Raw genomic sequence first — 17,302 nt, forward strand, 5'->3', positions numbered from 1 at the left:
CCCCGAACATGCGGGACTATTTGTACCGGTGTGCCGTCCCGGCATTACACAGGCACGTGTCCAACAACATTACCCATGCTCTCCACAATGCGGTTATTGAGAAAGTCCACCAAACCACAGACACGTGGAAAAGTGCTTGTTGTCAGGGACGGTACATCTCACCAACGGCACACTGGGTTAACATAGTGGAAACCGGGACAGAGTCCAACCTTGGGATGGTGCACGTCCTCCCAACGCAGAGTATTGCTGGCCCTACCTCAATCTGGGTTGCCACCACAGTCTACAGCTCCTGCACCTCCTCCTCCTTCGCATCCTCTTCGGCCTCCATCTCCGAAAGTAACACATCAGTCACAAGCTTGATGCACTGCAGCACTGCCTCAATCAAGCGGCAACAGGCTGTGCTGAAGCTAATATGATTAGGTGACAAACCGTACAATGATGAAGAGTTGTGGACGCTGGACAGCTCTGAAAGAGCAGGCCGATCTGTGGCTGACACCACTGAACCTACAGCCAGGCATGGTTGTGTGTGACAATGGCTGGAACCTGGTGGCTGCTCTGTGTCGAGGCGAGCTCACACACGTGCCATCCCCCCCCCCATGTGCTTAAACTCATTGTTAAACGTTTCCTGAAAAGCGACAAGGAAATGCCAGATCTGCTAGGATAAGTACGAGGCTCTGCGTACCCATTTTAGAAAGTCAGCTAGAGCTTCATCTGCCCTTGCAGTGCTTCTGCAGCGCTTGCAGATTTGGGCTCACCGACTGGTGTGTGATGTCCTCCCCATGCATTGGAACTCTACACTGCATATTTGGAAAAGGATTTGTGAGCAGTAGAGGGCAGTTGTTGACCACCAGCATCAAGGCTGTTGGTATGCAGTTCTGACTTCACACAAGATCTCAGGAGTGGACATGGATGTCAAACTATGTACCGTTCTCCAAAACTTAGAGGAATTCACCAAGATGGTGAGTGGCAATGACGCCACAATTAACATCTCCATCCTGATTCTCTGTGTTCTAATATAAATATTTATAGTTATTTATATAGCGTCAACATATTTACAGTTTGAAACACAACAGTCCTAAGTATTAACGATAACAATAATACAGTAATTAAACAGAAAAAAACACAACCCTGATCGTGACAGCTTACAATCTACACTCAGTAACAATCACAACAATAATGAAACCCCAAATAAACCATCCTGCTCGTGACAACTTACAATCTACAATGAGGTGGGGGGATAACTACAGGGGAATGTATTTACAATGATATTACTGAGGTTTGCTGAAACTTGTGGAGGCCTGAGGATAAGGAGGAGGAGGAGAGCATGGTCAGTAGTCCTCTTGGTGAGGACACGGAAGTACTGACTGTTTGCAGTCTTGCACGCATCGCTGAGGTTATGTTCCACTGCCTTTCCCGTGACCATCACGTTCTCAAAATTTTGGGTGACAAGGAACACTGATTGGTGACACTTCCAGACCCACGCTACAAGGAGAACTTTATTTGTCTTATTCCAGAGGCAGACAGGTGTACTACAATGTTGGAGGACCATAGGGCCCTTCTTGCTGAATTATTAAAAAAATTCCCATCTGAAAACGCTGGCAGAAGAGGTCAGAGTTCGTTGGCAAAGCAAGGAGTACAGGTGAGAGAATCACAACTCCAATCCAGCAGAGGCAGTGGAACACTGACAAAGTTCGGGGAGAGTTTTCTCACACCCTCCTATTGCTCTGGCCCTGAGGCGTGGGGGACTCTCACAAGGAGTGCTTTGTTTTGGAAAATGCTGAGAGAGTACCTTGCTGACCGTACCAACGTCCTCTGTCATTCCTCTGTGCCCTTTCATTATTGTTTTGCAAAGCTGAACACGGAGCATGAACTGTGTCTCTACTGCGAACGTGCGCTGTACTCACGGTCATGGAGCGCACGGCGCCTCGCTCTCTGGCGGTCACTGTGAACATGGCTCTTCGCTTTCTGGCAGTACAGCTTTTATTGGCGGGAGAAAACACCTTCGTAATACAGACACAGAGTACAACAAGTAAAAGCGTTCACACTCTGCTCCTCAGACTTCAGTGACTGCCTCTAGGCAGAAGATGATGATGGTGGTAGAAGTAGTTGGAGCATTTAACACAGTCTTGAAGCAGCCATAACAACTTGAAACAGAAGTATTTTTAACGAGATACCACACTGTTCGATATGTGGCCTGTATTTGTTAATTTTTGTAAACTAAAATACAGTGTAGTGTACCGAACTAGGGTAACAGACAGCAAATAAAGCTGAATGTAGGCCTGAATTTCCACATTTTGTAGGCCACAAATACATCTGACAGCGATAACACTGGCAAATATGTGGCCTTTTTATATTTTTTTAAGCTAAATAGTGCTGTATAGAATTCGAGTATCAGAAAGCAAAAAAAGGGGTCCACTGGCCTACAATGACTAAACTTGGAGCACACAGATATATGAGGGCTGTCACGGAAATACCACACTGGCAAATGTGGCCTTTTTATAATTTTGGAGGCTAAATAGTGCTGTATAGAATTAGAGTATCAGGCAGCAAAAAAAGGGGTCCACTGGCCTACAATGCCCAAAGTTGGAGCACGCAGATATGAGGCCTTTTTCGGTAAATTTAAAAACACAAAAAAAGAGTGGCACAAGGCTAGCACGCACAACTATGCTACGTATGCCTGACAAACTATGATTTTTCAACAGGCCTCAGTCTGATAGAACAGACTGTATATTTTTGTTTTTTTGGGGTGAATTTTTTGAAAAAAAAAAATCCAACTAGGTATATAGTAAAGAAGCAGCAGCAACAGGCAGTTATGGAGCTTTGGGAGGGATGCAGTGGGAGCAATGGATGCACATACAGTGCCTGCAGGCCTTGCACGGATGTGGATATTCTGTGCTCTGCCTATCTAGCACTGCAATATCAAGACCCACGAATTAGCCCTAAAAAGGACTGTTGGTTTCTCAGGAGTTGTGGATTTAACAGTTGCGGACCTACACTACCTCTAAAAACCACGATTCTGGCCTTATTTCGGCACCAGCTCTCCCTACTCTCGCTGAAACAGGAACAGAATGCGGCGAGCAGGGCGGCGCCAGGTCTCTTATACTCGGGATGATGCTGTATAATCACTGCACGACCACAACAAAGATGGCTGCGGCGTTTCATGGCCTGGCAGACAATCCCTGCACAGTATATATATATATACAATCCCTGCACAGTAATTGGGTCTCTAAAGTCTGCCATAAACACGGGGTGGAGGCTGCAGTTACCGTCGGATAATCCCGGAAATGCTCGCTGCTCACCGAGTACGCCGAGCATAGCGATACTCGGGCGAGTAACGCTTAGTGGCGAGCACGTTCGCTCATCACTAATTTTTACCCCAGAAACTGTGCCACTTGTCCTAATTTGCAACGTGCGTGCCCATTCATGCTGGGAAATGGACTGTAAGAGTTTCGGACTTCACGACATATTACTTGTCACACTGAGGAAACAGTACTTTACGCCACATGTACCCTGCGTTTTGGTCAGGGTACATGTGTCTCTTGTGCATGCTGATAAAGTTTAGTGTATACAAAATTAAAATAAATAAAATGGATTCAACTTCATCAGGTTTTGGCAGAATAAATGTAGCAAAACCTGATACGTTTCTGAACTATTGCTTTCAGTGGGTAAAAAACGCTGAAAAGTGACAAGTTGCATTTTGTAAAAAAAACAAGCTCTTTTTACAAAACAGTAAGGAAAAAAAAAAAAACAAGGTTTGTGCATGAGATTTCGGAAATCTTATTGACTTTGGTACTGTGAAAGGCAATTGAAAATTTGCATAAAAAAACACTGCAAAACGCAACGTGTGAACATGGCCTAAAGCACATCAGGGACATTAAAAGAAATGCGTCTAATACCATGGACACGTCACAATCAAAACCTATACAAGCACGCTTCTAAATTGCTCATGGCTGTGATGCTGGCCTTTTGAGAACATTGACCGGGTCCGTTTTGACAAGCATGGCGGAAATTGGGAGGAAGAATCTAGCTCAACTGGATTATGAAGGTTCTACGTTTTGCCCCTTTGCTTTAACCCCTTCACCCCCAAGGGTGGTTTGCACGTTAATGACCGTGCCAATTTTTGCAATTCTAACCACTGTCCCTTTATGAGGTTATAACTCTGGAACGCTTCAACGGATCTTGGCGATTCTGACACTGTTTTCTCGTGACATTGTACTTCATGATAGTGGTAAAATTTCTTCAATATAACTTGCGTTTATTTGTGAAAAAAAAATGGAAATTTGGCAAAAATTTTGAAAATTTCGCAATTTTCAAACTTTGAATTTTTATGCCCTTAAATCACAGAGATGTGTCACACAAAATACTTAATAGGTAACATTTCCCACAGGTCTACTTTACATCAGCACAATTTAGGAACCAAAATTTTTTTTTGTTAGGGAGTTATAAGGGTTAAAAGTTGACCAGCAATTTCTCATTTTTACAACACCATTTTTTTTTTTTTAGGGACCACATCTCATTTGAAGTCATTTTGAGGGGTCTGTATGACAGAAAATACCCAAGTGTGACACCATTCTAAAAACTGCACCCCTCAAGGTGCTCAAAACCACATTCAACAAGTTTATTAACCCTTTAGGTGTTTCACAGGAATTTTTGGAATGTTTAAATAAAAACGAACATTTAACTTTTTTTAGTTTTACACAAAATTTATTTCAGCTCCAATTTGTTTTATTTTACCAAGGGTAACAGGAGAAAATGGACCCCCAAAAGTTGTTGTACAATTTGTGCTGAGTACGCTGATACCCCATATGTGGGGGTAAACCACTGTTTGGGCACACCGCAGAGCTCGGAAGGGAAGGAGCACCATTTGACTTTTCAATGCAAAATTGACTGGAATTGAGATGGAACGCCATGTTGCGTTTGGAGAGCCCCTGATGTGCCTAAACATTGAAACCCCCCACAAGTGACACCATTTTGGAAATTAAACCGCCTAAGGAACTCATCTAGATGTGTGGTGAGCACTTTGACCCACCAAGTGCTTCACAGAAGTTTATAATGCAGAGCCGTAAAAATAAAAAATCGTATTTTTTCACAAAAATTATCTTTTCGCCTTTAATTTTTTATTTTCCCAAGGGTAAGAGAAGAAATTGGACTCCAAAAGTTGTTGTGCAATTTGTCCTGAGTACGCCGATACCCCATATGTGGGGGTAAACCACTGTTTGGGCGCATAACAGAGCTCGGAAGGGAAGGAGTGCCATTTGACTTTTCAATGCAAAATTGACTGGAATTAAGATGGGATGCCATGTCGCGTTTGGAGAGCCCCTGATGTGCCTAAACATTAAACCCCCCCACAAGTGACACCATTTTGGAAAGTAGACCCCCTAAGGAACTTATCTAGATGTGTTTTGAGAGGTTTGATCCCCCAAGTGTTTCACTACAGTTTATAACGCAGAGCCGTGAAAATAAAAATTATTTTTTCTTTTTTTCGCAAAAATGATTTTTTAGCCCTCAGTTTTGTATTTTCACAAGGGTAACAGGATAAATTGGACCACAAAAGTTGTTGTCCAATTTGTCCTGAGTACGTGGATACCCCATATGTGGGGGGGGGGGAACCACTGTTTGGGCGCATGGCAGAGCTCGGGAGGGAAGGAGCGCCATTTGGAATGCAGACTTAGATGGATTGGTTTGCAGGCGTCACGTTGCATTTGCAGAGCCCCTGATGTACCCAAACAGTAGAAACCCCCCACAAGTGACCCCATATTGGAAACTAGACCTCCCAAGGAACTTATCTAGATGTGTTGTGAGAACTTTGAACTCCCAAGTGTTTCACTACAGTTTACAACGCAGAACCGTGAAAATAAAAAATCCTTTTTTTTCCCACAAAAATGATTTTTAGCCCCCCAAATTTATATTTTCCCAAGGGTAACAAGAGAACTTGGACCCCAAAAGTTGTTGTCCAATTTGTCCCGAGTACGCTGATGCCCCATATGTTGGGGTAAACCCCTGTTTGGGCGCACGGGAGAGCTCAGAAGGGAAGGAGCACTGGTTTACTTTTTCAATGAGAATTGGCTGGAATTGAGATCGGACGCCATGTCGCGTTTGGAGCACCCCCGATGTGCCTAAACAGTGGAAACTCCCCAATTCTAACTGAAACCCTAATCCAAACACACCCCTAGCCCTAATCCCAACGGTAACCCTAACCACACCCCTAACCTTGACACACCCTAACTCTAATCCCAACCCTAATCCCAACTGTAAATGTACCGTAATCCAAACCCTAACCCTAACTTTAGCCCCAACCCTAACCCTATCTTTAGCCCCAACCCTAACCCTAACTTTAGCTCCAACCCTAGCCCCAACCCTAACCCTAGCCCTAACCCTAATGGGAAAATGGAAATAAATACATTTTTTTTAATTTTATTATTTTTCCCTAACTAAGGGGGTGATGAAGGGGGGTTTGATTTACTTTTATAGCATTTTTTTATAGCGGACTTTTATGATTGGCAGCGGTCACACACTAAAAGACGCTTTTTATAGCAAAAAAGTTTTTGCGTCTCCACATTTTGAGACCTATAATTTTTCCATATTTTGGTCCAGAGTCATGTGAGGTCTTGTTTTTTTGCGGGACGAGTTGACGTTTTTATTGGTAACATTTTCGGACACGTGACAGTTTTTGATCGCTTTTTATTCCGATTTTTGTGAGGCAGAATGACAAAAAAACAGCTATTCATGAATTTCTTTTGGGGGAGGCGTTTATACCGTTCCACGTTTGGTAAAATTGATAAAGTAGTTTTATTCTTCGGGTCAGTACGATTACAGCGATACCTCATTTATATCATTTTTTTATGTTTTGGCGCTTTTATACGATAAAAACTATTTTATAGAATAAATAATTATTTTGGCATCGCTTTATTCTGAGGACTATAACTTTTTTATTTTTTCTTTGATGACGCTGTATGGCGGCTCGTTTTTTGCGGGACAAGATGACGTTTTCAGCGGTACCATGGTTATTTATATCCGTCTTTTTGATCGCGTTATTCCACTTTTTGTTCGGCGGTATGATAATAAAGCGTTGTTTTTTGCCTCGTTTTTTTTTTTCCCCCTACGGTGTTCACTGAAGGGGTTAACTAGTGATATAGTTTTATAGGAAGGGGTCGTTACGGACGCGGCGATACTAAATATGTGTACTTTTATTGTTGTTTTTTTTTTATTTAGATAAAGAAATTTATGGGAATAATATATATATTTCTTTATTTAGAAAAAAAAATTTTTATTTTTTTTTTTACACATGTGGAAATTTTTTTTTTTAACTTTTTTACTTTGTCCCAGGGGAAGACATCACAGATCGGTGATCTGAGTTTGCAGAGCACTCTGTCAGATCACCGATCTGACTTACAGCACTGCAGGCTTATCAGCGCCTGCTCTGAGCAGGCACTCGGTAAGCCACCTCCCTCCCTGCAGGACCCGGATGCCGCGGCCATCTTGGATCCGAGACCTGCAGCGAGGAAGGAGGTAGGAGACCCTCGGAGCAACGCGATCACATCACGTTGCTTCGGGGGTCTCAGGGAAGCCCGCAGGGAGCCCCCTCCCTGCGCGATGCTTCCCTGTACCGCCGGCACACCGCGATCATGTTTGATCGCGGTGTGCCGGGGGTTAATGTGCCGGGGGCGGTCCGTGACCGCTCCTGGCACATAGTGCCGGATGTCAGCTGTGATAGTCAGCTGACACCCGGCCGCGCTCCCCCCGAGAGCGCGGCCGATCGCGCTGGACGTACTATCCCGTCGGTGGTCATACGGGCCCACCCCACCTCGACGGGATAGTACGTCCGTTGTCAGAAAGGGGTTGTTTATAGGGTGTCTGGTTTTGCTTCTATTCATTCACTACCCCTACGCTTTTGGCACCTTGCACTGCATATGGATTATGGTCCTATTTTACATACATTACCTTTATGTCCACATTGTAAATAATGATGTTCCAGACGTTACAATATTTCTTCTCCTTTTACAATGCCTCATCTTTGGTGTTATCTATATTTTGTTGGTTCAGCTAGCCAGCTTACTCTATGAATCACCCCCGCATCCCATTATCAGTGGTGTAGGACTGGTCAAGGACTGATTACATTGGATGAAGACTGATTTTTGGTGCACTATTCAGTTGGTGCATGCACAGATTTGAATCACTTCACATCTTCATTGGCAAGTAACCATATAAAAATTATCTCTGCCACCCACTACACACATCCCCTGGGAGAAGCGAATGTGAAACACATAAGGTTAGTCTAATTCCACTGGGGATTTTCCAACTATTCCCAGCCATCATTTGAGTCACTGTTGGAGTATATTATTTTACTCACTTACATAGGTGCTCACAATCTAAATTCATCATCAGTAGATCTTTGGAGTGTGGGAGGAAACTGAAGTACCCCACAAAAATACACACAAACATGGGGAGAACATACAAGTTCCTTGCACACGTTGCTATTGTTGGGATTTGAACCCAGGATCCCAGTGCTGCAAAGCAACATTTGGCTCTACCAATTGTTTTAGGCCACTTGGCCCCAATTGTCTTGGTGTAGTTGTATAGCGTTGTGCATTTGGTATCTGGTTTGGGCTATTCATTGTGTTAATATAAGCATATGCCCATAAAAGTATGTGTAAGGATTTTTGGGCGTGCCCTGTACTTTGGCCACATATGGGCATTTTTGTCAAATGTGCCACATGGCACTGTTGCCTCTAAGCTGTGAGCCAAGGAGGAAAAAGAAAAAAAGAATTAACGTAAGTTCACAAAATTGGGGCAATAGTTTTATTATACAGCATAGGGCTTTAAAAAAAAAAAAATCTATGTAATTGCTGATGAAACATTTAAATTATTTTTTACATGTAAAATAACTGAATTTTTATGTGGATCTTTGAGGCAAAAATACACAATGTGTGAATATCTCCTATAGGTGGCCTGCAAAATCACAAATACATAATACACAGGTAAGTTCTAGAATAGGTTTTATTACCTTGTTTTGGTGACTCTGCTTGAGCTGCATCATCAGAAAGCCCAGTTGCTGAAGGTATGGCATCAGAATCCTGCTGCTGAGGTGCTGCCTCCTCTTTAATACAGTGAATGGCAATAGGAAGGCTACAAGACCTACTGCTTGGACCCGTTTGTTCTTCTTGCTTAAACCTTTGCCAACGCTTTTTTGGTGCCACATAGTTAGACTCATCAGACTCATCCCATCCTAGGCACTCATTACTCAGCTCAGAGTCTGGTTCACCCAGCTCCTTGCAACATAAAAGTGATTTACGGCTTTGGTGAGGCTTTTCTAGAATTGCATCAGTGGTTTCTACAGTCGACTGTACAAAATCGCCTACACTTTCTTTCGGTAGTGTGTCTCTTTTAGGAGATGGCTTACGATGGAAGGAAGAATCCAGCTCTGTCCGACCAGGTGCCGCTGAGTGTTGTGCAAGATCTGAAAACAATTTGTCTTCAGACTTAAAGTTCATTAATTTTCCAGCAGTTAGGTTTTCTGATGCCTGGGTTCTTCTTTTCTGCAGGATGCATGGTTTTATAAATCTTTTGTTTGAGCATGGCACTTTATAATTAGGGCTTCTAGAATCTTCCATATGGCCTGTGGATAGAGGCAGAGGTGGTACACCGGACGGTACCACAGAAGAACAAGCAACATCAGAACTGGCATTGTCATTAAGCTTATATTCAGATTTTATTCCAGTCACTGACTGGTCACATACCACTAAGGATTGGTTTTCAGGAGAAACGTCTGTACGACTATGCAAGGAAGCTGTTTTCTGTCCTGTCATAAGCTGCCTCTCCTTTGCTTTGGTATCATGCATATCTTTGATCATCATTAACAGAGTGCTGTATTCATAACCTGGTTCCATAGGTATTTTATTCTGCAGAGATATGTTAGAGTCTGAACTTTCACAATTTTCCTCTTTTATTATTACCTTGCCGGATGGCTCTTTTAGTCCAGACATTAACTTCTTCACCTCCCCAGCCTGTAAACGACCACAAGATCGTCCATGTAAATCAATGCCGACGGTAGGTACATTCCCAATTTTACTAGGAGATGTAGAGATGGATTTTAAGTCCACCTTGACATTTTCATGTTTGGGATATGATGATTGGCGTTTCTCATCTAAATATGATTTGCCATCTTCGGTTAAAGGCATGTTTTCATCTTTCGTTAAATGGGTACCTTCACTGGTAAAACTGTTACTCAACACCGGATTTGGAGAGTTTGGGGAAGAATCTGATGAGGATGCAAGTGTAGTACAAGATGAAGAGGCTTTAATATGTGTATCTGGACTGTCCAGTTTGGTCATTGCAGAATACTCTTTACCAGACAATTGAGCGTCTTTGTCACAGTCTTTCGAATCTTTAGATGTGGCAGGCTTCTTGTTTGAGTTTAAAGGACTAGACACAGGGTCTTCCCTCACACGTTTCTTGTTTTTATTCATTCCTACACACAATTTGTCTTCTGATTGAACGTAGTGCTTAGAATGAGGACTGGCAAGAACAGTTTGTGGTTTAAAGGTGTCTTCTGGGAGGGACACATTGTCATTGCATGATGTTTCTTTCTCCACAGGACCAGCACTCAACTCAAACAACTTTGAGGAAATGCAGGACGTCACGTCACAACTAGTTGCACTGGAGCCATCAACCTGGTTAAGGCTGAAAGCCTCTTTAAATCCTTGCCTGGCATTGTCTTTCTGGTAGGGCGCCATTGTAAACTTTGTATCATTGATTTTGCTATACAAATGATCAGGAGACATTGGTTTTATAGAATTAACAACGGATTCTTCATACAACAGTTTGGTCTTGACAGCAGTCTTATTTACAGGCTTAGGGCTAGCGCCTTCATTTTTATTAACAGAGTTTACGTTATCACAAGGTGGTGGGAGTGAGTGATGCAGAGAGGATTTTAAAAAGCCATTTAGTCCACTATTCATTGTGCCATTGAACTCCTTCCCAATGCAATCCACTTGTTGGTCATCATCACTTCCAAGATGTGCAAGTTCTCCATAGTCTGTTTTGGAAAGACAATCCAAGGCATGCGCAATACTTGACTGCCATAATTTTAGAAGTTTCGAAGGAATCTTAAAAGAAAAAAATAAAGAAAAAATGTAAGTGTAAAGAAACATCCATATTTAGTCGATTTTAAATGGGATTGCCGATCTAATAGTCTGCAGGCACTGACTGCAGACTCTTGAAACTTGACCGCGTGCTGTTAACACACACGTTTAATCGAAATAACACTAGAAAAGTATGCAAGTCACATACTTGCAGTCAACAGTGATTAATGACAGCGTGCGCACTTTTTTTTTTTTTTTTTTTTTTTAATCAGAAGCCTGGACAATCCTTTTAAGTAAAGGGGTTTACCATTGGACATTGCAATTCTTGTTGCTTCCATTATCCCTTAAAAAGACCAGTCAATTGTTGGCATTTAAAATGAAAGGGGTAGCGTCAGGGTACACGCTGGGAGGATTCTCCAATGCCGGGCACATAACAGCAAGTTTGTGATTTGCATAAATGTGGTCACATGCTGAATAGATGGTGCGGCCTTGCTCAATGCAAGTGCATTGAGAGAGACTGGATGAGTCTAGTCGGAATGTGGCTGAAAGTATACAAATCACATATTTGTGGTCACATGTCTGCCTGCTTTCAGCACTGGAGAATCCTCACATTGTGTAGTGCATGCGCTGTTAGGATTCGCAGGTCTGTAGTCACATAGAATGACTGCAGACTTGTACCCTAAGGCCAGACAACGCCTTTAAGGTCCCGATTCATAAAGAGTGGTTTGAACAACAATGGTCAACGGTCTTTATGAGGGGGTGTCTGGGGGTGAGATGCTCTTGATTCATTAAATGTGCATGCCTGTTAATGACTGGGGAACGTATGAAAAGTGGGGTGTACCTCATCACAAATCTTACTCCAGTAAGGGACCAAAGCAAGATTTATGGTGAAAGGAACACCACAGCAAATCATGAAGTAGACAAGCTGTGGGGTCAGGCCCTCGTTCTGGCTCAGTCTATTTTGGCGGAGTCAGGCAAAATTAAGTCTGAAAGCACCAAAAGGCTATGTTCACACGTTCAGGATTTCCATCCTTTTTTTTTCCTGACTGAAACTGCAGGTCTCTGCAGAAAACGCAGGTGCGTTTTTGGTGCGTTTTTGGTGCGTTTTTTGGTGCGTTTTTTAGTGCGTTTTTTGATGCAGTTTTGTCTGCAGATTGTCTGTGTTTGACAGAAATAAAGTTTACTGCAGTGGGGAGGGAAAAAAAAAAAAAATGATGTCATTTCCTTGTCCAACCCTTTTCTTCTTCCATCCATTTAAGTGCCACGTATAAGTGCCACGTGCCACGTATTTAAGTGCCACGTGCCACGTATTTAAGTGCCCCGTGCCACGTATTTAAGTGCCACGTATAAGTGCCACGTGCCACGTATTTAAGTGCCACGTGCCACGTATTTAAGTGCCACGTATTTAAGTACCACGTATTTAAGTGCCACGTATAAGTGCCACGTGCCACGTATTTAAGTGCCACGTGCCACGTATTTAAGTGCCACGTGCCACGTAGTTAAGTGCCACGTGCCACGTATTTAAGTGCCACGTATTTAAGTGCCACGTGCCACGTATTTAAGTGCCACGTGCCACGTATTTAAGTGCCACGTGCCACGTATTTAAGTGCCACGTATTTAAGTGCCACGTGCCACGTATTTAAGTGCCACGTGCCACGTATTTAAGTGCCACGTGCCACGTATTTAAGTGCCACGTATTTAAGTGCCACGTGCCACGTATTTAAGTGCCACGTATAAGTGCCACGTGCCACGTATTTAAGTGCCACGTGCCACGTATTTAAGTACCACGTATTTAAGTGCCACGTATTTAAGTGCCACGTATTTAAGTACCACGTATAAGTGCCATGTGCCACGTATCACGTATAAGTGACACGTATCACGTATTTAAGTGCCACGTATCACGTATTTAAGTGCCACGTATCACGTACAAGTGCCACGTGCCACGTATTTAAGTGCCACGTATCCCGTATTTAAGTGCCACGTCTTTCATTTGCACGTATTTTTCCTATTGTAAGGTGGCATTAATCCCGGTTAATAATGGAGAGGCGTTAATAAGACGCCTATCCATTATTAATCCTATTAAAGGGTTAAATGGCGGAAAAAATTGGCGTGGGCTCCCGCGCAATTTTCTCCGCCAGAATGGTAAAGCCAGTGACTGAGGGCAGATATTAATAGCCAGAAGAGGGACCATGGTTATTGGCCCCCCCTGGCTACAAACATCTGCCCCCAGCCACCCCAGAAAAGGCACATCTGGAAGATGCGCCTATTCTGGCACTTGGCCACTCTCTTCCCACTCCCGTGTAGCGGTGGGATATGGGGTAATGAGGGGTTAATGCCACCTTGCTATTGTAAGGTGGCATTAAGCCCGGTTAATAATGGAGAGGCGTCAATAAGACGCCTATCCATTATTAATCCAATGAAAGGGTTAAAAAAAAACCCACAAACACTAGAAAAAAAATATTTTAATGAAATAAAGACACACACTTTTTGACCATATTTTATTGTACGCTCAATCCGTCCTGAAGACCCTCGACCTGAAAAAGACGCAAAATAAAAAAACAAATTCATACTCCCTGGCCCTGTCCGCAGAAATCCATCGAGGGTCCCACGAAGCTCTTCCATGGAGAACAGACACATCCAGAGATATGTCTGCTCTCCACGGCTGCAGCAACACACTGACAGGAGCCATAGTTCCTGTCGGTGTGTCACTGCGCATGCGCGAGCGAGTTTACCGGCGGTCATTGACCCCGGCTCTCTCGCTTAACGGCAGTGCTGCGTGGGAAAGTTCAACGCAGCTGTACTGCCGTTAACCGAGACGCCGGCGCCATTGAGCTCAGGGACAGTACGCGATACACTGCTAGGAGCTTCGCTCCTGGCAGTGTATCGCCGGAGAGCAGCCGATCGGCGTGGGACACTCGGTTATGGATTCTGCGGACAGGGAGTATGGATTTGCTTTATTATTTTGGGATTTTTTCATTGAGGATCGAGGGCTTCGCCTACCAGTGTGCTGTGGGTGAGTATATACTCTGTGTTATGTGTTGTATGTACTGTACTGTGTGTCATGTATGTGTATTGTGTGTAGGTGTTTGGTGTGAACTTTAGTATTGTGCTAAGTCGCCGGACACAGGGACAACTCTCCCATCCTAAATACCGGATGGGAGTAGTAGTCCGATACGGCGACTTAGCACAATAGAGGCATATCGTCGCATGGGGACGGACACACAGACTTACCAAATCAATCAGACGCCCGACATCGATCCCCATGCGACGGTATAACTCCATGATGACAGTCTCTTCGTGACACAGTCGGGACCACACACGCCGCCCACGGACTTCCGCCCACGCACTTCCGCCCGCTCCCCCGCACTTCCTGCAGCAGCGGTTCTGCACATCAAACCGCAGTAAAACACGCAGATATATTTTTGATCTGCGTGTTTTACTGCGATTTTGACCTCACAATGGAGGTCTATGGGTGCAGAACCGCTGCGGTTCAGGACGAAGAATTGACATGCTCCTTCTTTTTTCCGGGAGCTATTCCGCACGGCTTTTTTTTTTAAATTTCCGGACCATGTGCACAGTGTGTCCTGTTTTCCATAGGGTACAGTGTACTGTACCCTGCATGGAAAACAGCTGCGGAACCGCAGCGGCAAAACCGCTGCGGTTCCGCGGTAAAAAACGCACTGTGTGAACATGGCCAAAGTCTACATTTTTACGCCCCGTTTTACAACTTATCAGTGTTTTAAACCAGATTTCTGGTGAAAACACTACAATGAATCAGCGTTTAAGTGTTTTTTTTTCCACTCTCCAATCAACGCATTCCTAAAGCCATAATGTTTTAGGTTTCTTCTTGTAAAGCTTTATGGTGAATTGCTTATTATGGGATGAACTGAAGCCCTAACACTTTGTTATATACAATTACCGTATTTTTCGGACCATAAGACGCACTTTTTTCCCTCCAAATTTGGGAGGAATGTGTGGGTGCGTCTTATGGTCCAGATGTAACATGTGGGGAGGGGGTGGCAGCAGCCAGTGGGATCCACTGTGATCCCACTCACAGGAGGCAGAAAAATGTCCCCACTGCCTGGCTGCAATGCTGGGGAAACCACATGGTCCCTATGATTAAAGTGCAGTGAATATTCATTAGCTGCTTCCCCGCCCACCTGTCAGTGCTGAGCAGTGAGCAGCAAATGAATACTCATTAACTTAAAACAGGGACACACATGGTTTCCCCAGTGCTGGATTCCTGCAGCAGCTGGGGAGATCTGTGTCCGGTAGAGGAGGGGGCAGCAGCAAGGGGCCAGGGGAGACAAGATCGCTGCATACCTGTCTGGGCTGTGCTGGATGCTGAGGCATAAGGACCTGTGTGATGTCATGAAGTGGGCGGGCTGGAGCATCACATGGCAGCACAGAGCCCTTCCTCTTCTTGACGTCATCACAGGTCCTTCAGACACCGCCCTAGAATCTGCTGGCTTCCTCTTATGACCTGTGCTGTGGAGAGGCAACAAGAGGGAGGACTGTGTGCAGTCATGGGATGCTCCAGCTTTTTACCTCACCACAGTGGCTGGCTGGCACAATTAAAAGGTTAGTCTTTACAACACACATCAAAGCACTCTGCCACCCCTGTGGTGAACTATAACTCCCAGCATGTCGTAGGATCTGCAGGACAGGCTGGGGAGTTATAGTTCTCCCACGGGTTCTTAAAGCAGCACTCCAGTGTTATTTTTCAGTGCTGGAGTGGTGCTTTAAATATAAGCCCTGTGCCCCCATTCTTATACTCACCCTCCAGCATCTTCCTATAGTATTTTACAGACACCACACTGGTCCCGCAGCTTTCAACATAATAACATACTATTATATATAATAACACCACATATAATAGTATGTTATTTATGTTGTTAAATATTTTACCACTTTTTTTTGCTTCAAATATTTTTTCCCCTATTTTCCACCTCTAAAACCTGAGTAATGTCTTAGGCTATGTGCACACGTATTCTTGTCCACTGCGGATTTTTCTGCAGCGGATTTGATAAATCTGCAGGGCAAAAACGCTGCGTTTTTGCTGCAGATTTATCGCGGATTTACCGCAGTTTTTCTGCGGTTTTACAACTGCGGTTTTCCATAGGGGCAGCTGTAAAACCGCTGTGGAATCCGCAGAAAGAAGAAGTGACATGCTGTGGAATGTAAACCGCTGCGTTTCTGCGCGTTTTTTCCCGCAGCATGTGCACAGTGTTTTTTGTTTCCCATAGGTTTACATTGAACTGTAAACTTATGGGAAACTGCTGCGGACCCGCAGCTGCAGAAACGCTGTGGATTCGCAGCGTTTTCCGCAGCGTGTGCACATACCCTTATAGTCCGGAGCATCTTATAGTCCGAAAAATACAGTAATTGATCAACTATTTTTTTGGGCACATAATAATAATAATAATCTTTATTTTTTATATAGCGCTAACCTATTACGCAGCGCTTTACAGTTTTATGGAATCATTCTGAGTGTAATAGCTAATTTATTTTTTTCATAAAAGAAATACATGGTCCTGTTTTTGCTCTGAGACGAGCGTTCATTGACATTATCTTGGGATACACATGGTATTGAATGATTACTAATAGGTCTAAATTTACATACAAGTTCTTTTTTGAATTTATACCATGTATTCCGATAGGAAAACGGCATACTTTTAATGTGAATCTGTAAGGTTTTATCTGTGACAAAAGAAATCACCGTATTTTTCGGACTATAAAAGACGCAGCCAGGTTTTAGAGGTGGAAAATAGGGGGAAAATAAATTTGAAGCAAAAAAGTGGTAAAATATTTAATAACATAAGTAACATACTATTATATGTGGTGTTATTCTATATAATAGTATGTTATGTTGGAAGCTACGAGTAGGAGATGTTGCTGCGGGACCAGTGTGGTGTCTGTAAAGTACTATATGAAGAGGGTGGAAGGTGAGAATAAGAATGGGGGCACAGGGATTATAATTTAAGCACCACTCCAGCACTGAAAAATAACACTGGAGTGCTGCTTTAAGATCCCAAGGGAGAACTATAACTCCCAGCATGTCCTACAGATCCTATGGCATGCTAGGAGTTATAGTTCACCACAGGAGTGGCATAGTACTTTTTTATGTGCTGTAATGACTAACCTTTTAATTAGTTCTTCCATGTACAGGTTGTGCAGGTCCTGCAGCCAGCCAGCCACGCTGTGGGGAGGTAAAGAAGAGC

At 43.6% G+C, this 17,302-nt stretch overlaps 1 protein-coding gene and 1 long non-coding RNA gene across 7 annotated transcripts in view; one reads left to right on the forward strand and one right to left on the reverse strand.

Moving 5' to 3' along the window:
- The window catches only part of LOC143776501 (uncharacterized), a 54,948-nt gene extending 44,226 nt beyond the window's left edge, over nt 1-10,722 (forward strand). For all 3 annotated transcript variants that reach the window (XR_013215845.1, XR_013215847.1, XR_013215848.1), the window contains one exon: nt 10,595-10,722. This is a non-coding gene — a long non-coding RNA (uncharacterized LOC143776501). The remainder of the gene's footprint in view (nt 1-10,594) is intronic.
- NSD1 (nuclear receptor binding SET domain protein 1) overlaps nt 1-17,302 on the reverse strand; it is a 159,238-nt gene that overhangs the window by 115,584 nt on the left and 26,352 nt on the right. For all 4 annotated transcript variants that reach the window (XM_077265941.1, XM_077265940.1, XM_077265943.1 and 1 more), the window contains exon 5: nt 9,005-11,105. In XM_077265941.1, coding sequence (XP_077122056.1) covers nt 9,005-11,105 — 2,101 coding nt within the window. The remainder of the gene's footprint in view (nt 1-9,004; nt 11,106-17,302) is intronic.

Source organism: Ranitomeya variabilis, chromosome 5, assembly GCF_051348905.1.
Source record: "Ranitomeya variabilis isolate aRanVar5 chromosome 5, aRanVar5.hap1, whole genome shotgun sequence".
Taxonomy (NCBI): Eukaryota; Metazoa; Chordata; class Amphibia; order Anura; family Dendrobatidae; genus Ranitomeya; species Ranitomeya variabilis.